The sequence below is a fragment of the Aricia agestis genome, chromosome 3, assembly GCF_905147365.1.
Source record: "Aricia agestis chromosome 3, ilAriAges1.1, whole genome shotgun sequence".
Lineage (NCBI taxonomy): Eukaryota > Metazoa > Arthropoda > Insecta > Lepidoptera > Lycaenidae > Aricia > Aricia agestis.
Genome location: NC_056408.1, coordinates 3021685 through 3044408, shown reverse-complemented (window position 1 = coordinate 3044408; position 22724 = coordinate 3021685). Strand labels below are relative to the sequence as shown.

Sequence of the window (22724 nt, the reverse complement as noted above, 5' to 3'; positions counted from 1 at the left end):
AACATTCTGAAGTGATATCATCTAACGGCGCGAGAAAAACTGCTTATGCCACACATGATTATTTTTTACTACAAATCACTAGCTCGAAGTTGAATTTCCCTACATAATATTGACTGTATAACATAAGTTTATATTTCTGAGCAAAAAAATCAACAATTTTGAATTAGTTTTCAAACATTGCTAAACAAAAGTTGCAAATGTTGCACCCGCGATAAAAAAAGTACAAAAGTTTAGTTTTCTCGCTAAAATAAATTGTTAATAATTTGAAACTTTGTAAAAGTAAGAAGAATTGAGAGGGAAATAGGAATTAATCATTGGAATAAACTATTTTATGGTTTTTAATGAAAAAACAGTACCTTAAAAGTGGTTGCACCCGCGATCGAAGCAGTATAATAATTATATGTTTATTGCAAAAGCAACAATTTATTTTTTGACTATTATAGTAATTTTCGTCATATTTCATATTATTTTATATTATTAAGGTAAACAATAACGTTAAATTATATTTGTTATCAATACTTTTCATGTAATTACAAGATTTATAAAAAATTCAATAGAGTCACATCGTGCTTTATATTTTTAGATATATTTTATGTATTACATAACAGATGTTTCAAATGATGATTAATCTTGTTTTATTTTTAAACATTTTAGAAGACATGCTACAAATGACATAAAAAAATCATATAATTTAATATTTTTCTTTGAAAAAAATATTTTTACTTATCATTTTCCCATATTCTTTAAAATTATAGATATTAATTTTGAATTTAATGTTTGCTGTAGTTCGGTTTTATAGCAATACATCGAAAAACGTTTGCCTAATTTACATTATTAAATTGTTTTAGTGATTTAGACGATTTTTTTTCTCAGATCGATAAATGACTGATAATTAAAAAATAACAAAATTTTAAGTAGTATTATTACAACTTACTAATAATATTATGTATTGCATATCAAAAACGTAGAAATTAGTCGCAGACTTATGAGTAAATTCAATTTCTTTAGACTTGTTGCACCCGCGATATTCTGATGTTGCACCCACGATCGTGGAAATTGTTAATAATTCCTAGTACTAATAAATTAAATTAATTGTATCTAGTTCAATCATTTCTTTGTCTTATACACTTTTGAAATATGTGTTAATAAATTACTAAAAGTTTCACAATTAACAGTATTCTCAAATGAACTCGTCCGAGTTGTTAATGGAGGGCCGATTTGGTTGCACTCGCGATAGTACTTCAAACATATTTTGTGGCTTTTCTTAGATTTAATTATAGTTTTCATTTACAAATCATGATTAAACTAGTTAAAATGTATCCCTTCAGAAGATAATTTATTAATAAATATGTTTTATTTTGTCAGTAGGACGCTTTAAGTGCGTCAAAATGTTTCACCCGCGATAATGGAATCGCCCAATATGTAACATGAGAAATCTTATCTAATAGATCAATGAAATCATAACCCGTTGCCATATTATTAAATTCATAATCAAATCGTCAATTCTGACTGTGTTACAAGTTACAACACCTTTCAAATCTTGTTTTTTGTCGTCTGCAAATAAACGCGAGTCGCGCAAAAAATATTAATAATATTATCGTATTTCATATTCGCTGGTACCTACAGGTACCAGCCAGTGTATTCAAGTGGTTTGTCTACCTGTTGACAGATTCGTGAATTGATAGACTCTAAAATTAGTAATAACGAGTTTATATTTTTCATGATTTTGACAGGTATTTTGTTTCTTTGTCCCATTCGCTACTTTGTTCATTAAAACTTTAAATATGTCCATTGTCCGTGCACATGAACTAAATGTGCCTGCAACGGGTTCATAGTCCTCGCTTTTGCTCTTTTTAGGACAAAAAAGAAAAAAAATTAAATTTCAAAACAGATTAGCCTAAGGTTCGCGTTGTTCGTTGGAGCGTCTAGCTGACTGCACTAGATTACAAGTCAATCCACTCTGTCACTATTAGACAGCCTTATTATCAAGCACGTAATTAGATCGGCCCTCCATTAAGTCTAAAAATAAATAGAGGGTATCTCTATTGTAACACAGTTATTTGGCATAATAGTTGTCCGACAGCTTCGAAATTCCCACACTCAGAACCTTTTCGAAGTTTTAATAAAAATGTACAGCTGCTATTTTTTTAATAATACTACCTATTTTACGGTTTTATCTGTGGAACGAAATTATGTCAAATTTGTAGCGGGACACTTATTGAGCAAACCGGATTTCGTGCAACAATATTGAATGTGAATACGAGAGAACATTTCCATGTCACCAACTCCATTGTTCCCAGTGGGATAACTGTAATTACAGCCATGCAGATATTTTCTGAATAAATTGAAAATGTCGCATAATGTATTGTTAAGTGGGTATTATTGCGTGCACTCGTTTTATCCGCGCCGATGCGATTGTCCCGTTCCGGCGCCCAACGATGTTAGCTGGCGGGACAGGGATGGAGACTGTGTCAGTGGGCGCAGGTGAACGGCCGGCACACATTCACTTATCAGCCGCCGACCGGTAGTGACGTCCCGGCGCGGACCACCTATCGATACCTTTTTCCCTGCAACTAGATATCGTGAAATCATATGGATTTTAACGATTGGTATCTCCTTATTCTTTGAAACTTGCATGGGAGTTGATACTGTTTATGATATGATAAAAGAGATATATTATAACGAATGTGGCTTGGATGTCTGGAATTTGTAATATTAAGTGGCAAATGAGTTTAAGTTAGAGTACAGTAACAAAAATTAAAGGTTTACTCGATCATCTACATGAAAAAAACCCTGATCTTTTAAAAGAAATCCGTAACCCAAACCTTACTAACAAGTTCAACATTGATACGAGCTGTAATAATTTAAGAGTGTTTTATTGCCTCAAACGTCTTCATTAATGGAATGATAATATAAGCTTGTAAATCAGACCGAATTATAAAAGGTAATTTCATGTAATTTTTTTCTTGCATCTCCATTTTACACCATATAATATGTACTACTTCACTCGCAGAATAATGTTTTTAATGGCTTTCAACCAGTAAAGCGAGTTAAGCAATTTGTTTGTATCTTTTTGCGAAAAAAATGTGTGTCAAAACACGAAGATTCAACGGAAAGGCGTGGAGCCGATAAATGAGCACTGATGTTTCTCTCGGCGCGAAATAGGGTTGCGGCAATTGTAGTCTTCACGCGGTGTTTAAATATAATTGAATCTACACTCCTGGACCAATCTAACCTCTCACGATGCGAGTCTCGATTCTGTAACTGATGAGTATCATTAGTAGTGGTTATCGTCTCGAAACTGATATTATAATTTGTTATATCGCGACATGACTCCACAACCTACACGTTTGTTAACATTTATTGCACGCTTTCAATGAGTTCAAGCGTAGTTTTAGTCTTTGTTGCACTGATAACATCTACAAATGACATCGTCATTTCGATCTATCTGAACGGAAATCACCATGCAATTATTTCCGCGAATGGTAATGGTGTTACGGTTGGAGATTTTTATGCGGAGAGCGTTATGTAGTCTTCTTCCGATTCGTATCAGATTGTCCACTTTCTACAATCTTGTAGACCTCCGTCGTCGCATTAATATTCCCTGACATCATTATTATTTCCATTTGTCGCATAGCGACATGCATATGTCACATAGCAACATCTATTAGGCGTCTTTGTTACCTTTACGTCTAATCGATTGCGATCGTTTGAATAAAAAGTGAGGTTGGCAGCGCCATCTTTTAGCAAATGTTGTAGACTGATTAATTCTCTGCTTAGATATCTGATATTTATATCAGATATTTTCCTTTTTATTAAACTATTTCTTGATAAATTAAAAAGTATTGTTTTTTTTAAATATCTAAAGATATATTTTTTTTATAACTTTAATAAAAAAAAAATGTCCTTCCACCTTTGCTCTTTGACAGTTACACTGTCAACTTTAAAAAGTATACCGGCTCGATTGTATAAAAACCCTCCAGCCCGGTACATAATCCTTTTTTATTCCCTTTTAAAAGGTCCCCAGTTTAGGGGTGCTCTGTCCCGGACAACTCTACTCTGCTCTGCTCTGTCCCGGACAACTCTGCTCAGCTCTATCCCGGCTGCTACTGCTGCTCCGTCTGGACCGCTGTGCTCCGTCCGGACCACATTACTTTGCTGTGCTCCCTCTGGACCTCACTACTTTGCCGTCCCGGTTGGACGACTGCTCCGTTTGGAGAAACCACCTTGCTCCGCCTGGAGTCGACCACGTGCTGCTCATGTCGTCTGATTGACGCACCTACCACACACTGAACTAGCTGCCACTGACGGGGTCCCGAACATCTGGCCATCGACACTGCGCCTGTCTCAAGGTCAACGGAGACCTGAGGAGCTGGAGACCCGCAAGTCGCTGTCTGACCCAGATAAGTGTAGTGTCCCTACCCGTGACTTCCAAAGACTACGAAATAGACTGAGGCTAGGCTTCGTACCTGCGTTACCCGCTCTCCGACTAGTTAGGTTTCTCTTTTTTTGTTCTAAATAAATTTGTTAAATTGTTAAATTCTCTTTTCTTTATCTCTTCTCTTTCCTTTTTATTGTCCCTGCTCCGGACCTGGTGACACATTGTCACGTTTTTAATATTTTTTATCCCCGTATCGCAATTGACTCGTAATCGAAGCTTAATTGTCATTAAAATTAAAAATAGTTTCTATTTGTTTTCAGGTATGTGGCTGTATTTAATTGTCGTGGACAGGAATGCGCGACTAGAAAATACTGTGAGGTGACGTAAGTTGATTTTGTAACATTATCGCTTTTATTGTATTGTGTTATTGTTTGATTTTAGACACAATTTATACTCGTTCTGCGATTACATGACGTAGGATCACGTCAGCAGAATCCTAGACCATTGGTTTTCAAGGCCTTGAAAAAATTTGCATTAATACCATGTTGTAGACTTCATTGTACTCTCATTTCGTCAACTGGTCATTAGTTGATGACTTACTTGAGTTAATAAAAATTGGGACCTTGATCTGAGCATACTCAAAATTAAGTGTACGTCAGTGTTGTCTGTTCTGCATGTCGTAACACAATACCAAGGACGTGTAGAACCTAACGTACCGCCCGCCTTCACTCGGGATTACTTAACGTTAATGTCGCAAAGATTTGGGGCTCGTGTGAATTTACTATTGTTGCCGGAGTGATTTTGCTGAAGTGATTTGTTGTCTTGCGAACTATTGTGTTTTTGCGCAAACTCATACAATATGTGAAATTTAAAGACACGTTTATCGTTGGCACCCCACTGCCTGTTTTATGTCGGTTATAAGTTGAAATAAATAAACTTAAAAACAGATATTATTGATGTCGATGACGAATAAACAGTTAGATTATCGGTAATTAGTGGAAGTGAAGTGGGTCGCGTGTCGGGGGGAGTATCCTGTTTTGGAGACAATTACAAAGGCTCACAATGCCCGTTCAGCGGGATATCGGTGTTTACTACAGTGAGTGATCACACTAGGAGACGTGACTTAGAAGTAGTGCGATGCGATAGGAGCAGAGAAATTTCCTTTTGATGACTAGAGTTATAGATGACAAGAAGTCTTTGTGTCTGGTACTTAAGAGTCCCGAAGCACTTAGGTACATCGCTTAGGCCTGTCATGGTGTGAAATGAAAATCCAGCCAGGCAGCACACAAAATGTATCTGGTAAGGTCAATGTGTCGAAGTCCGGCATACTTTTCTAAAATTAAAGTTTAACATAATTTATTGACTTGAGATTCGCTTTTTAAAGTAACTTGTGTCATCGGAAATTATAGGCTATATATTAATTAGACCTATAATGATCTAAAAATAATCTTAGTTGCCGTATTTTTTTACTTACGTGGTATTTTTCAAAAACTCGGCGTGTAGACGGACTTCCCTTACAGTTTGAGGTAAGTCCGTCTAGCAGCAGTAAAGCCATAACTTGTGAAGTAAAATGCGTGGGAACGGTTTCTAGCAAAGCCGCAAAGCAGCCATTCAAATATGTGTTTAAGGTGTCGGTAATAAGGTTCGCATTCCAGAGAAAATTAATTTTATATCATTTTAAGGCAAGCCCGGCATATCGTAAGTCTAAGTGGTTGCAAACATTTTCATTAAAATTATAGTGCATTTTTTGAAAAAATAAACACATGTAATAAACATAGATGTTTATTACAACAAAATTATATTAATTAGTGCCGGTAAAATCAACAACTTTGCTTCATCATCATTTATGGGATGAGACATTTTTCAACATATTCCCCTACTTAATTTTGATTTGATTATTGTTATTGATATATATACTTAGTACCTATTTTTTATTCCTTCATATTAATATTTAGTTAGTTAAAATAACTTTTTAGTTTACGTGGCAGATTGGGGCCATGCACGCGAAAGTTACGCGTTTTTACCATTATTTTCGCCGCTCAATTAAAATTATAAGGGTTGCTGGTCCGGGAGGTAAGATTTTTTAAGAAAATTTCCTACTCTTTAAGGATCTTTTTTAAAATTTTGATTATCTCAAATAATTTTTGGTTTTTGGAATATTAAAAAAACCAAACCCTTCTTTTCGTACTTAGTAGTTTATAACTTTTTCAATTTTAATCAGCTGTTTTTCAAATTTTACTGCACGAATAGAGCATATAAGAGGGTTATATGGTCTATTCGTGGAGTAAAATTTGGGCAATGCTATGATTTAGTAGCCCATAGTTTAAATGCAAATTAACAATAAAGACATGTATATTTGAAAAGGTTGATAATATCTGATTCGAGGCAAGACCGGCATATGATGGCCTTTCCTTATGAAAACTAGACGGACTTCCCAATTATTGCAATTTTATGTTAGACACATGTTGCAGGTGATAATAGCGAAATTAAAGCGATATTAACGAATCGAACACCAGTAATAAGTAAAAGGATCACTAAATTACTTATGTAATCCAAGAAACTCCAAAAACTCCTTCATATTCCCACTTTTTTTAATTTTTTTGGCAGAGACTTACACTCCGATTGCGAGTACAAAACGGAAAAAAAAATTGAGACCGTTTTTTTCGTAACAGGTAGTTAGTAGCGACATGTCTGTTTCTTAGATCAAACTAACTTTGCAATATTGTTTTACCCACTGAGCCATATGAAACTAGTCGTTCAAATATGGAAGTTATTGCCGCTAGACGGACTTACCTCCCAGACGGACTTCGACACATTGACCTTACTTAAGAGTCCCGAAGCACTTAGGTACATCGCTTAGGCCTGTCATGGTGTGAAATGAAAATCCAGCCAGGCAGCACACAAAATGTATCTGGTACTTAAGAGACTCTAAAATATCAGAGATAAAGATTTCTAGTTCTCTATTCTAGTCATCTGAAGGTAATTAATACTCGGTCCCTGCCAGACTCTACTTCATAAATAACGACTGGTGGCATGGCAAATCCCGTATAACCGAATTGTCCGAACTCATAGCTCCTCTGTTCGTCACCAAGTGTACACGTACTGCAAGCGACCGGCGACCTGACGCTGGCAATGATGTCGCTTGAGAGCGCTCGGCCGCCGCGCCGTGTAATTACTCGCCGATCGCGATACTCGGCTAATGTCGCGCCGACACGCGACCACCGCCGCTGCTGCGACTTTGTTACCACCGGGTCCATCATCATCAGTCGTCTCCATCCATATCCATATACTAATCCATACCAATTTTATGAATGCCAAAGTGTGTTTGTCTGTCTGTTACCTCTTTACGCCTAAACCGCTGAACCGACTTTGCTGAAATTTGGTATGGATTACATGTTAATACGTTGAGTCGTGGGAAAGGACATAATATGATACTTTTTATCCCGAAAAAATATATGATTCCCGCGCGATAAATGAAGTTTGGCCCAACGGAGTTGCGGATGTCATCTAGTTATTTAGTTAGGTCTCAACACCGATGAGCTTTTGAGGATTGGAAGACTCTCCTCTAACTTTACGCGTTTTAACTTTAGCATAAATTTTGATGTTTTCAAAATCTAAAGGAAAATAGACAACTTTTGGAAATCTCGAAGGTTTTTATCAAGTATTATCATTAAAATATCACCTATTGCTGGATGGAATCTACAGATTCAATTACTGAAATTTAACATTTTGACTCGTACTTCACCATTTATTATATTTCTGACTGAAACAATTTCAGTCAGACATATTATGCCCAGTTTCTGAGTTTTTTGGCAGGAGTTTATGTATTCACTATCGGTTTTGATTGGCTAACCGCTAACGACAAGAAGTTAAACAGTCAGCAACGCTAGTAAAAAGATCAATCAGAAACCGAGCATTAGTAAGTTTTTGATAAACGACGCCATCAGTCTAAGAATTACGTCTCTCTCTGTAGATTATAGAACTGAGTACATTTAATGTTTAAAATAATAATATGATGTCTGGCTAATAAAATTTTAGTTGTCCCTCTCCACTTCAACTGTCATAGCGTTCATCCCTCATACTGTAACCTTTTCATAATGAAACCTAGCGGCTTAAGTAGATTTAAAGAGCCCATTAGGCTGCGTTTCCACCAAATATGTGTTGCGAGGAATGTTTTTTTGACAACCAATAGAATCGCCGGGCTGGGCGATGTCATGGCAAGCTCACGCCAATGAAGCGATTCTATTTGTTCTCAAAAACACATTCCTCGCAACACACGTCTCTGGTGGAAACGCAGCCTTATTGTCTGCCTTATTAAACATTTGTTTGTAGTATGACATGAAACATGCTTATTTCATTTAAATTATTCACATTTAACTTTTAAATGCGAAGAATTTTTATGTTCAATTAACCTCACCGAAATCTTCTTCTCCTCTTTCAACAAAAGGGAATTTAAACGTTTACTCACTAATCACTATTTTTGATCCCTTTTTTTCTAACCACGATGTCTGCGCTTTTTACACTTACAATAAAAATTGAGGTTACAGTAATCAGAGCATAAGGCTCAATATTCGAGACGTGTTTAGTATTAGTGTTATTATATTTGCATAAATATCTAATATAAATTCTGTTTATACAGCATTATATATCTACATACGTTAATATTAATCTTATATATCTTTACATAGACAGGCCAAGGTGTCTGGCGTTCTATTTTATTTATAGAATTAAACATTTAGTATTGAACCTTAAGGATAATTTTGTAAATGTTATTGGAAACTAGCGGTTTACACTTGACAAGGTTAAGTAGCTCGATCAAACTCCGTATGCTTGGGTAGGAAATCGTCCATCTAGAGTTCCCATTTTGTTACTCAACAACTTGCTCTACCATTAACCATAGTAGAGCAAGCTGATCACGAAAAATCGCAATAAATATGATATTCAAAGTTACTTATAATATGTTGTATGCCAAATAGCGAGTATTGATTTCTGTCCACTTTTTATAGTTGGGTAAAGTTTTTGTGCAAGTAAAATGTGACCTCGTATGACGAGACGTCGGGCCGTCGGGCGGGTAAGTCCAACTCTGGTAATAAACACCAAGACGATCGATACCCACGTTCCTACGAGCCGCGTTTGCTGAGCCTCAATTTTTCACTGAGTTTAAAATGCGAGGTCGATGTGCCGTACAAATTGTTTTGAATTTTTAATGACTCGGGGGTGGAAACCTCCACTAGCGAGTAAAAGTCAAATAGAGCGGGTATAATTTTAAGCCGACTCAAACATGCGATGCCCACATTTAAGTTTTAATATGTGGAATGTTCGTATGATAAAATATTTTAAATACCCCACCTCGTTAGTTAAATAATTGTTTAGGACTAGCGGAGCCTTATTAAAACGTAATGTAAACTTCGGAAGGTAAATATTGCTGATACGGTACTCGTCTTTGTGCTCTATTTGTAAGCAGGCATGCTGAGTGTGCTCCAGTTTGATCTTTAGTTATATTTAGATTTACGTGTCAAAGGCACATTTTAATGCGAGCTGAATCTTAAAAACAAAATGTTTGTTTTGACTTAATTAAATATTACAACTCGAATAACAAGAACGCGGAAACAAATATACATTACTAGCTGTTGCCCGCGGCTTCGTCCGCGTGGACTTCAGTTTATAGCGCGCGGTGTCAACAAAATTGCCGTCAAATTTAAAAGCTTTTTAAAACCCTAGTACCCCTTCATTATAAACCTTAATTATAAACTTAATATTTTATTCATTATAAACTTAAATCAAAATACCCAAAAACAGCTGTGCAGTGTGCACATAATATTTCATTATTTTAAATTAACTTTATTTATGACAAATTTTAAAACTTATTTAGCCCCCCATTACACAACTACACCCATAAACTATAATTTATTATTGATAGGTTTAAGGTTACGTCACTGCATACATAAAGTACTGAGTTATAGTGAGTTATATAAAAGCGTGTAAAACAATCTAAAGAATCGAAAAATGTAACTTGAGACGGTACCACCTCATAAAGAAACACGTAAGGGCAGGCGATAGCGTGATGTAGACGACTCTTAGCGCCATCTGTTATGAATTTTGGGAAATAACTTAATTTGAACAAATTTACGCATTTTCACCCCTTACAACCCCTTTTTCCAGTTAAAAAGTAGCCTATGTCCTTTCTCAGGCTTTAGACTATCTGTGTACAAAATTTTACAATCGGTTCAGTAGTTTTGGCGTGAAAGCGAGACAGACAGACAGACAGAGATACTTTCGCATTTATAATATTAGTATAGATATAGATAGTATAGATTAAGAAGACGCCGCCCTCCCTCTCCCTCCGGCTCACCTCCATAGACGTCAGGACTTTTAGTATGTATTGTCCCTAAGTTTCTGCAGAAATCGCTTAGGTCCCGCTCACGCACTCTATGGGATGCTATGGGTCTTTGAGTCATTCCTTAACCGGTCTACCTAGCCACTTGTAAACATATTATGTCATAGTTACTGAATAAAGATGTTTTCATTTTCAAAATGTCAATTCGAAATGCATACAATTTGATGATACCATCAGCTCGGCTATTTGCAGAGCGAAATTATTTAATAAGTGGAACATTCCATTGACACCCAGATCATTAGACGCAGGCGGCTTCATTCGCGAGACTTGAGAGTAAACGACAGCTCGAATTACATACCTTTTATAGGGCGATTTGATTAATAGCTTTAGTCACATTTTCTCCTTAAGCGCCGATAGGACTGATCTGCCGCCGCGCTAAGTTATGACGGGAATTGATCAAGCTGTAGCTATGGAAGTCTATGTTCGTGACACCTCCGGGTTAATTTTTTTGCAACATCAGGAAATATAGTAAGGATGTTAGCACTTGAGTTTTAAATGCTCATACAAATTACAGACGCACAATTTTTGAAGTGGCCATAAAAAAGAAACTTTAAAATGTTTCGCATCAATGTTTATTTTTTTAAATTAGGGTATATCGGAGAACCGTATTCTCCGAGATTGACTATTTTCAATAAAATACCCGAGCGACAGCGGCAAGATAATTCATTCATGATTTTTCATTTTCCGCTAAATCACGGCAGAATTATATGTCAATTTCGCTATCATTGCCGCTCGGATGACTTACTGAAATTGTCCGCTATCTATGCGCCGAGACATATTTTCTATGTTTTAAGATTGAAATTGCGTATTTTATGAGCTCAAACTTAATGGGTCTCGTAGTTCTTTAAAATATTATAAAGGAGATTTATGTTTTCAGCTTAAAAATTTTAAATCTATCCGTTGCTGACAGACTGGCTCAAAAATAGATAACTGGATTCGTCGAGTACCGGTTGTTGGTAACACAAACTTCATGCATCAATTTGACCAATAATGACAAAACGACGTGGCTCAAAAGAAATCTTTTCTAAATGCGTGAATGGTGTTTTGCAAAACAAGTTTTTAGTGTGTTTGAGCATGTTTCATTGCATTTCTAGTTTCCGTCTATCTAATGCTATTCAGGTATGGCTATTCACTAGAAGAAAGAAGCGAGCGAAGGAGCTGTTATGAAAATACATTTAAAAATCTACCTAACACTGCACTGATGTCTGATGATGATGGCTGCAATTTTCCTGCTACAATAAATTGCAATATCACTCTCGTTTTCCCTCTACCGCAGTCCGCACAACGTGTCCATAGATAATATTAATCACCCGGTAGGTAGCGGCGTGCCATGGACAATTTGCACAGGAGCGTCCGAGGGTGTAATTACTCCGATGCGCGGACCCACGATTCTTGTCTATGATAATTATAAAAGTTTTCTTATTTATCCTGTTAACTTGCAATTCATGAGGGGTATCAGGTTTGTTTGCCGGCTGGTTAAGTAGAGCGACAGGATTATAGCAATCTGGGATGATAATTATTAGCTTCAAAATGGATACGCCGCACAAGTTGTATGGTTAACGCAAACTTGTCAGTGTAAAAAATCTTTACATAGATCCATCCAATCCATTCCAAAAACCAACCCGTTCATAAATTCATTACATTAATTTACACATTCAATCGCAAAAGAAAAAAATTAAAAAAAATTTGTCCATGTTCGTTCAAAAACATTGTAGGTAAGTCATTACGTCTGATAATTAGCTTTACATTTCAGCGCTGAAACTGAACTTCTCGTAACAATCATGCTTTAAATAGGAAATTCAGTATAAATCAGTAATTTTGAAGGTTACAGAATTTGATAATGTAGGGTCAAAATAATTTTAATTTGTTATTCACACTAGTAGATACTCTAAAGTAGAGCACAAAAAATATGAACGGATTTACATTTTAGTTGGACAGTTTAAGTTTATCATTTGAGAGAGAATTATAATTTATGAGGATAAAAACCAGGTGTTGTTATTTCACGTTCATCATTATTATCAATTTAAATGCGAGTTATTTCCCAAGGCCAGGTGTATTATATTTACTTACGAGAGTACAATATTTTATGTGGGCAATGTGCAATCATCTCATTGCTGCAACTACGCATTGACTCCCATAGAATTATCCTTGAAATGATTCCACTTTCGATCCGCTCTTAGCGCAGTTCTCGGATCAGCCGAAACGTCGGAATCGTTTCGACCAGTTCGCCTTCGGTGCTCCTCTATCCCGATAATTACGGATAAACACACATTTTACCCATTCATGCAAAATTGCGACGCGCAGTCATCACGCGCGGACGAATAGGGCTCAAAATCCTGTGTGTATTTTAGGCACGTATCGTAATTTTGCGGTTTTAATATTGCATACCGAGGGAACGAGGATATTATTCGATATAAAAGGTCACTCGGTTTGAGGAGACTGGTCAGCCTTGGGCCGTGTAATTCACTTTCGTACTCGCCAGTACGCGGCCCTTCGTGTGGCCTCATTTCTCAACGTTCGCTTTGTTCTTTGGTTCGCAAAGTTCTATTTTTGTTGTTTTTGTCGCGAGTGTACGCGGCTCTCTATTTCGATTCGGTTGTTGGTATAGTTTCTAACATAAATGGAACTAGTTTACAATATTTGGAGTGATGTTATCATCATTTATATTTCAGGGTTGGCTATGTTCATTATTTTATGTCAATAATGTTTCTCGTATATTTATAACTAGATGACCGAAATTTGTTTACCGTGACCGTGAATTTTTCTGCAACAAAAGCAATAATAACTTATGTCTTTTGCGTCTCTTTATTTATAATTACACTGGTCAACACTGGTTTTGCCACACGAACTTTGATAGCTAATTTTGTTTTATCAATCTACCCTCATTATTAAATCACAGTTGTCATATGTCAATTAGCCTCATATTAGTTATGATACGGTAATACTCATAACTAGTACTACGGCAGTAAATTAACAGAAACGCTTACAAGTAAATCATTATAAAAATATTTGTCGTTGAATTTGAACACTTTTAAGTGATTTATTAACCCTGTGAACATGTCGAGGAAGTGTAATAATGATCCTAACTCGTTTTGTTATGTCTGCGGAGAACTTACATTCAAAAAACAACGACGAAATTTTACGAATCTTGTGTTGGAGTGTTATCACCAATGTTTTGGTTTTTCTGTCGCCCATCAAGACAAATCCTGGGCCCCTCATGTCTGTTGCATAACGTGTGTGAAAAATTTAACTGACTGGAAGAAAGGTGCACGACCTATGCCGTTTGCTGTACCCATGATATGGACTGAACAGCGAGATCACGTTTCAGATTGCTATTTTTGTATCACTGACATAAAAGGTATAAATTACAAGAAAAAAAACACAGTTATTTACCCTAACTTACCTTCGGCTATAAGACCAGTCTCTCATTGTAAAAAATTGCCAGAACTTATACCAGTTGCAGCTACGTCTGTTGAGAACGACAATTCACAACCGTCCACTTCAGGCCGATGTGTTGACGAGGACGATGACTTTGAGTTTGAAGGAATTGTAAACGAGCCACATTTGATAACTCAAGGAGACCTAAATGATTTGGTTCGGGATTTAAATTTGTCAAAAAAGCAGTCAGAACTATTAGGATCTCGTCTAAAAGAATGGAATTTGCTACATCATAATACAAAAGTTTGCTATTTTCGAAACCGTGATCAACACTTCAGAACGTATTTTTCTCAGGATGGAGATTTGGTGTTTTGCAATAACATAAATGAGATTATGAAAATGTTGGACATAGATTTTGATCTCTCTCAGTGGCGTTTATTCATTGATTCTTCGAAAGCAAGTCTAAAAGCAGTTTTATTGCATAATGGAAACGTACTTCCGTCTGTACCTCTGGCCCATGCTGCAAATATGAAAGAAACCTATGAAAATATGAAACTTTTACTTGAAAAAATAAATTACAGTACATATTCCTTCAAAATTTGCGGTGATCTTAAAGTTGTTGCACTATTACTTGGACTTCAGCTGGGTTATACAAAGTTTTGCTGCTTTTTATGTGAATGGGATAGCCGAGACAGAACTAATCACTATATAAAAAAAACATGGCCTACGCGTGTATCGTTAGTTCCTGGGCAAAAAAACGTAAAGTATTTACCCCTTGTACAGCCAAATAATGTGCTTCTACCACCATTGCATATCAAATTAGGACTAATAAAAAATTTCGTGAAGGCAATGGATCGCAATGGGAGTGGATTTTCGTATCTAAAAGAAAAATTCCCTAAAATAAGTGATGCAAAGATAAAAGAGGGTATTTTTGTTGGCCCTCAAATTAGGGAGTTAATAAAAGATATAAGATTTGAAGAAAAATTAAGCGATTTGGAGAAATCTGCATGGAAGGCTTTTAAAAATGTTGTTGCAAATTTTTTGGGTAACCACAAGAGTGACAGCTACAGAGAGTTGGTTAACGTGCTATTATTGTCATATCAAGCATTGGGTTGCAACATGTCACTAAAGATCCATTTTTTAGACTCGCACCTGGATTTTTTTCCTGACAATTTAGGGGCTGTCAGCGACGAGCACGGTGAGAGGTTCCATCAGGACATTTCTAATATGGAAAAGCGGTACCAGGGCAAATGGAGCCCAAATATGTTAGCAGATTACTGCTGGACAATTAAAAGGGACCAACCAGAAGCTAAATATTCAAGAAAATCTTAGATTATTAAGTCATTTATAAAAAAAAAAACTTTTTATTTACGAGATCTGTGTTTTTTCTTAATATTTTAAATTACTCAATATAATAAAATCCTTGTCTAGCAAATTTTTTTAACTGTTTATTTTTTCTTACAATCACCAATTAAAGTAAAAAATATCAAAAAAGTCCGTGTGGCACGATAAAGTTAAAATTTTGTTGACCAGTGTTATTAGTGATGCAACGGAAGTGTCTTAGCGGAACCAGAAACGGAAACAGATGCAGAAATGGAAGTGTAAATAATAACTATCTGCGTACCAAATTTTGGTAAAATCGGCTCAGCAGTTAAACCGCAAATCGTTAATGTTTAGTGCGTAGAAACCGTAAATTTTTCAGGATAAGAACTATTCTATGTAGTATATTATGTCCTTCCAAAATATCTGCAAGTAAATATTACTCCATCAAAATCGGCGTGAAAAGCGTTTCGCATTTAAGAGTTTCATTGAGTTTTTTTTGGTTTGAATAAAAAACTTGTTCTTAGGTTTCCGTACCCAAAGGGTAAAAACGGGACCCTATTACTAAGACTTCGATGTCTGTCCGTGTGTCTGTCTGTCTGTCCGTCCGTCCGTCTGTCTGCCTCCAGGCTGTACCTCAAGAACCGCTATAGCTAGACTTCTGAAATTTTCACAGATTGTGTGAATGTCATGTGTATGTTGTGTTGCCGCTATAACAACAAAATATACAAAAAACAAAATATTTAAATACTTAAGTAAATTAATTATTCCCATACAACAAACTTGATTTTTTTGCTATTTTTGGTCGGTATCAATAATTTATTAAGAAATACTTTATACGTGCGCGAGTCCGACTCGCACTTGGCCGATTTTATTATTTATACATTTATTAATAATAATTCCTTACCAAAATTCTTATAGTTGTAATGAATGTTACCACATTATATATTAAAATTGTTTGTACGTAAATCTATACTAATATTATAAAGCGGAAGAGTTTGTTAGTTTGTTTGTTTGAACGCGCTTATCTCAGGAACTACTGGTCCGATTTAAAAATTCTTTCAGTGTTAGATAGTCCATTTATCGAGGAAGGTTATAGGCTTTTATAGGCTTAATATTTGATTACGCTAAGACTAATAGGAGCGTAGAAATAGAGGAAAATGTGGAAAAAACAGTGGAAATTTATTTGAAAGGGCTTATTTGAACGCGCTTATCTCAGGTACTACTGGTTCGATTTGAAAAATTCTTTCAGTGTTAGATAGCTCATTTATCGAGGAAGGCTATAAACTTTATTTTATCACGCTAAGACTAATAGGAGCGAAGAAATAGAGGAAAATGTGAAAAAAACGGGGGAAATTATTTGAAATTGCTTATCTCATGAACTACTAGAGCATTTTTTCTGTTATTTGGGTGAGATAAGAAGTAGACCACGTGTGAAGGATTATAGGCTTTTTTGTGTACTAATTTGTCTGTGAAAAATCTAATTTACGCGGGCGAAGCCGCGTGGAACGTCTAGTTATTACATATATTTAAAGTCTTTTTAGTTTTTACAATATGTATTATGTTTTTCAGCATCCAAAAATATGAAAAGGTGACGTGATACTTACTAATGTAGACGTTCTAAAAGTTTTATTTTTGTTAACCTATTTAGAAATAAATATTTTGATTTTAATTATTCTAGCATTAACTTTAACAGTCGCTGATGAAATTGGACCTTAATAAAATTTAGGAGTATTAACTGTTTAATTAACTGCTCGTTAAATTTATTTTTGTTTGTATTATAATTTAGTTATGCATCAAAGAAGATTTGTTCGAACATAACTTTGGGCGAAGAAATCTGATGTCGATACCGAAACTTTGGTGGGACGATATTGGAAAACAACGTTGAAAGTTTGAAAATATGTAATCAATAATCATAATAATCAATCAGTCTTCTGTAAGCTTTCGCTTCTTTGAGTTACTCTGACTGCCATCGCTGCTCGTACTGTCGTAAATATTTTTGTCCGCTTTAAAAAGTATGTCACATATTTCCTTCTGAACCACATTTAACGTTTCAGGTGAATACTTCTTCATTTTGGCTGCCATGAATGCTGCGAATGTTGATATCTCCTCTTGTATGTGTGGATCGTTATATGTTACAGCCGTCTTTCTGACAAAACTTTGTTCATATTGTATTGGAATTTGTTGCGCTCTCTCTGGTGTCGGATTTCGTATGGGGTCCTCTACTCTCCTATTGCACGTAGAGTTCTCAATAATTGTAGTTACAACGCCTAAATCTCTTTCTAATGCCTCGTCGTCATCAGACGTCTGTTCGGTTTTTAGATTCAAATCGATGGAATTTTCTTCAGGTATGTAATAAGTTTCACTTATATTCAGATCCGATTCATTAAAGGCCGCATCAGCACCGCTATCGTCATGGTTTCTCTGCGAACAATGGTGATAATAAAAATATAATATCTATAAATAAATAAAAAACATCAATTTGTGTTGCTCATCCTTAATCTCGAAAACGGATGCACCTGGCTTTATGACATAGGTCATAGGATATAGGTTTTATTTCGCTCTACACCACTACAAAGCAGTGGCGGTATGGGCCGCTAGAAACATGGAACCTATATCCTACGTCATAAAGTGGCATTTTAGCGGCCTAAAATAATAACCTTGGTGACGGTCCAGCTACGACGGTAGACAAACGGACTAACAATAGACAGAAGAATGTGACGTTTTTTGTATGGGAGCCCCCCAAAAATATTTATTTTATAAGTAAAACTAGTTGACTTGGCAAACATTGTTTTGCCATAATATCATTATTTTTAGTATCAATATAAAAAGTAAATAATTCTTAGGCCAAACGACGTTCGCGTTCATACAAAATTTCATCCTTAATCCCCATAAGGCCCACTTGGGCCGCGCTAAATGTCAAGCGCCATTCCGTCAAGCGCCATAAGGCCCAAGTGGGCCGCGCTCTTCATTCGATTATATTTCGCTGATTTAGAGACTACTTTTGTATGAAGAAGTTTGGTTAGGTACGATCTATGTTACATTTGCCACATTCTGAATGCAAAATATTATACAATCTGTGGTCGACGAATATTTTTCAGTCATTTGAAAATCGTGAATTTTTTCGTGTGTGTTCTGCCATGTTGTGTAATTTGTTTGAAATGATGGATTGATTTAACGAATGTAAGTAGTAAAATACCTAAATTTACTAATAATTAATAGTTTTAGATTATCATTTGAAAGAAATACATCGTAAAAACTACCTTGGTTACACTCGAAAATTTGGTTCATTTTTTGGTGATTTGGACGTGATTTGCTTCATATATTTGTAAATTAATTACGTAAAATGCTTATACAAGTTATTACACAATGTCTCCAAGACAATTTATATCAATATTATGCATTACGTTTCTAAACAATTGAGAACAAAAGTTCACAGGTAACGGCTATTTTCTGCCGGCCGCGCCATTTTGAACTTTATTTGTATAGCACTAATGACGAAGTTTGCTTGTGGGTTATACGAAACCGGTTTTTTCGGGTCGTAAATCACGGCTGTTTTTATAAACAATTCAAGATGTTTCGATGAATTGTTGATACAAGGGTCTAATTTAGGGTTCCGTCGTGTAGATTATAACAAAATATTGTTTAATTTGTAATCAAAGGGTCAGAAAAATAATTTTCAAAGTACATACTGTGAAAAGAATATTAAATCAGACTAAATACTATAATTATGATAGCTTGATAGATAGAAAATTTTACATAGCTGTTAATGTTTTTCACAGAAAGATAAAATGTGGGTTGGATGTAAAAATATTACATTATTTGTAAATAAGGGGCGGGGCCGGGCGCCTTTTTTTTTTGGATTTTGGATTTCTATTTTTGACAGATTTTTGCCGAGTATCCAGTGGTTAAAATCGATTGAACCGTTTTGGAGGAGTTCGCGCAAAAACACTGTGATACGAGAACTTTATAAAAGTATCTGAGATAAAAATACAAATGAATATTTTTGAAAGACCTACCTTTTTGCCTTTGTAAATTGTTACATTGTAAAAAAGCGCAGAAAATTGCGTTTGCTGTAATGTCTGACCGTCCCTTAAATGTTTTTCTTCATTTTGTTGTTATAACGGCATGAAATACATAACTTCTGAAAATTTAATCTGTCTAGCTATCACAGTTCTTGAGATGTAACTCAGTATCATGGTGGCAGACGGACGGTCAGACAGCAAAGTTTTAATAATCCGTTTTTACCATTTGGGTATGCCGTATGCGGTAAGTATTTTTTTTTTATGAAATAAGGGGGCAAACGAGCAAACGGGTCACCTGATTGAAAGCAACTTCCGTCGCCCATGGACACTCGCAGCATCAGAAGAGCTGCAGGTGCGTTGCCGGCCTTTTAAGAGGGAATAGGGTAATAGGGGAGGGTAGGGATGGGAAGGGAATTGGGGAGGGTAGGGAAGGGAATAGGGTAGGGGATTGGGCCTCCGGTAAACTCACTCACTCGGCGAAACACAGCGCAAGCATTGTTTCACGCCGGTTTTCTGTGAGAACGTGGTATTTCTCCGGTCGAGCCGGCCCATTCGTGCCGAAGCATGGCTCTCCCACGTGTGTAATAATAAATTAATATTAGTATAGGTAATTTAAAACTATAATAATTATAGTTAGTGTAACTACTTAATTTAATTTGTAACTTTAAGGCATAGCTATAGTTTGTATCGTAATAATTATTGTAGCACTAATTTTAGCCTGAAACACAGGGTATCCTAGTTCAGGCAATACTTTTTTGAAAAATCTGCTCGTTTCTGATTTTGGTATTGTCATAGAATGCCTGCGCGGAATAAATAGCCATCCTCTAACAATCATTTAAGTAGGTATAATTACAACTTACCAATGGAATTTCTTGTGAGTGTCTTTGAAGTAGGAATGACAGTTCGTTGAACGCAAACCACGTACTCTGGAATGGTGAGCCATTACCTGAAAGAACAAAAAATAAACGTATGAAAGAACTGATGTAAAGAGTAGACTAATCTGCCGTTATGGTACATTATTTGCCTAATTTATAAAATACTCTAATACTAGTTTATCAAATATTTACGTGCAAGGCTGTTTCTTAGTTTTGACTTCTCTCTTCTAAACGACGACAGAAGGATGCTCATTTTGTGCTTGCATTCGGCTCCAGTAGTGTTCAGAACTCTGCCAATATTGTCCCAAACCTTTTTCTTGATATGTTGTTTATAAAACATTGGACATTTTGTGTCCCACAAAATGGTATTGTCTCGGAATTTGCGTATTAGATCTATACATTTGTCCTCGGTCCAACAGTATGTGCCTATTTTGCACGCGTGTTCTTCCATCTCGAACGCCTGTTACACTAACAAAATGGCGGTCGAACAGCGCTCACAGAACTTGATACACTACAACACCACGCCTTGAAACATGCGTCTGTCTCGCTCGCGCAGATTGTCATCCGTATGCGAGAGCGAGACCAGCGCCGAACGAGTTATTGCGTCGCGTCTCTCGCACGCGAACCGTTGCTGCAATGTAATTTAATATTATACGTTCATGACACTCCGCGCTCCTATTTTTAGGCATGGATGGATACTTGACAATAATAATTATTTACTTTTTTTTATATAATATTTTACTTACTTATAATTATTTGGTCGCTTATTTCTTAATGTAAATATAATTTAAATAAAAACAATACTTTGAATACTTAATTTTGTTTCATAATTCATAGTGAGTACTTAATAAATTTTACACGGAGTTATCATTTAAAACAATAATAATATAAATCGTTATTATTACAATATTTAAAGCAGATTTTTTTAAACTGTCCTGCAGAAAGACTGATGTCGCAAAAGGTAAATGCTCTCAATTTCTTTAGATCGACTCGTAAATCGTAATACATAATCAATCAAAATCAAAAATATTTTTATTCGGAGTAATTTTTTTACAAAAACTTTACCGAACGTCGATACTACGGTGCCCTACCACCGGTTCGGGAACTAACCCGGCGAGAAGAACCGGCGTAAGAAACTCGCACGGGGCCATCTTTTACTAAAAAGATGGAAAATTACAATTTAAAACATATAACATTATATCGTGGGAGAGCCATGCTTCGGCACGAATGGTCCGGCTCGACCGGATAAATACCACGTTCTCACAGAAAACCGACGTGAAACAGCGCTTGCGCTGTGTTTCGCCGAGTGAGTGAGTTTACCGGAGGCCCAATCCCCTAACCCCTAATTTATTCCCTTCCCTACCCTCAACTATTCCCTTCCCTTCCCTACCCTCCCCTATTACCCTATTCCCTCTTAAAAGGCCGGCAACGCACTTGCAGCTCTTCTGATGCTGCGAGTGTCCATGGGCGACGGAGTTGCTTTCCATCAGGTGACCCGTTTGCTCGTTTGCCCCCTTATTTCATAAAAAAATAAAATAATAATATAACAGTACAATACGGTCACATTAATGTACATTACATCCCGGGATGTATATCTTTACATTATATTAACCTGACGCACCACTGGAATGTACATGCAAGCATCGTAATGACGTCATCACCATGCGTCTAGTTAATTTGACTGTGTTATATAACAATATTATGACTTAGAGCTATTTACAATAGGAATTACTTATAAAAAATATACTAGTAGCCTGTAAGAACCACACTATTCCCAGGGTGTGTTGTCGTCGATGAAATCATTGATTTTATAATAAGCTTTAGTACACAAACGTTCTTTTACTACATTTTTAAATTTATTGATAGAGAGATTTTGAACGTTTTCTGGGATTCTATTGTACAGGCGTATACAATGGCCTTTAAAAGATTTGCTGACTTTGCTAAGTCTGATCACTGGTATTTCTAATTTGTTCTTATTCCTAGTGTCAAAACAATGATTGTCGCTTTTCTTTTTGAAACTATTTAAGTTCTTTCTTACATTATATTAGAGCTACTTAAACTAAATAAGTACAAATTTAATGATTATAGTATTGCCTGAACTAGGATACCCTGTGTTTCAGGCTGAAATTAGTGCTACAATAATTATTACGATACAAACTATAGCTATGCCTTAAAGTTACAAATTAAATTAAGTAGTTACACTAACTATAATTATTATAGTTTTAAATTACCTATACTAATATTAATTTATTATTACACAATATTATACTTAATACTACAACTACTACAATGGTTTAATGCTAATAATTTACTATTAAATTCTAACAAAACGAAATGTTTAAAGTTCA

At 35.8% G+C, this 22724-nt stretch overlaps 2 protein-coding genes across 2 annotated transcripts in view; one reads left to right on the top strand and one right to left on the bottom strand.

The window, feature by feature from the left end:
- Window positions 1-22724, top strand: part of LOC121725710 (CCR4-NOT transcription complex subunit 6-like) — a 192914-nt gene that overhangs the window by 78891 nt on the left and 91299 nt on the right. The gene's annotated exons all lie outside the window — the stretch shown is intronic.
- Window positions 17252-20969, bottom strand: LOC121725712. Its single transcript, XM_042112776.1, has 3 exons — window positions 20569-20969; window positions 20362-20447; window positions 17252-17900 (listed from the first exon to the last, which is right to left on the bottom strand). Exons 1-3 carry the CDS (start codon window positions 20825-20827, stop codon window positions 17403-17405), a joined length of 843 nt encoding a protein of 280 aa, XP_041968710.1. The 5' UTR covers window positions 20828-20969; the 3' UTR covers window positions 17252-17402.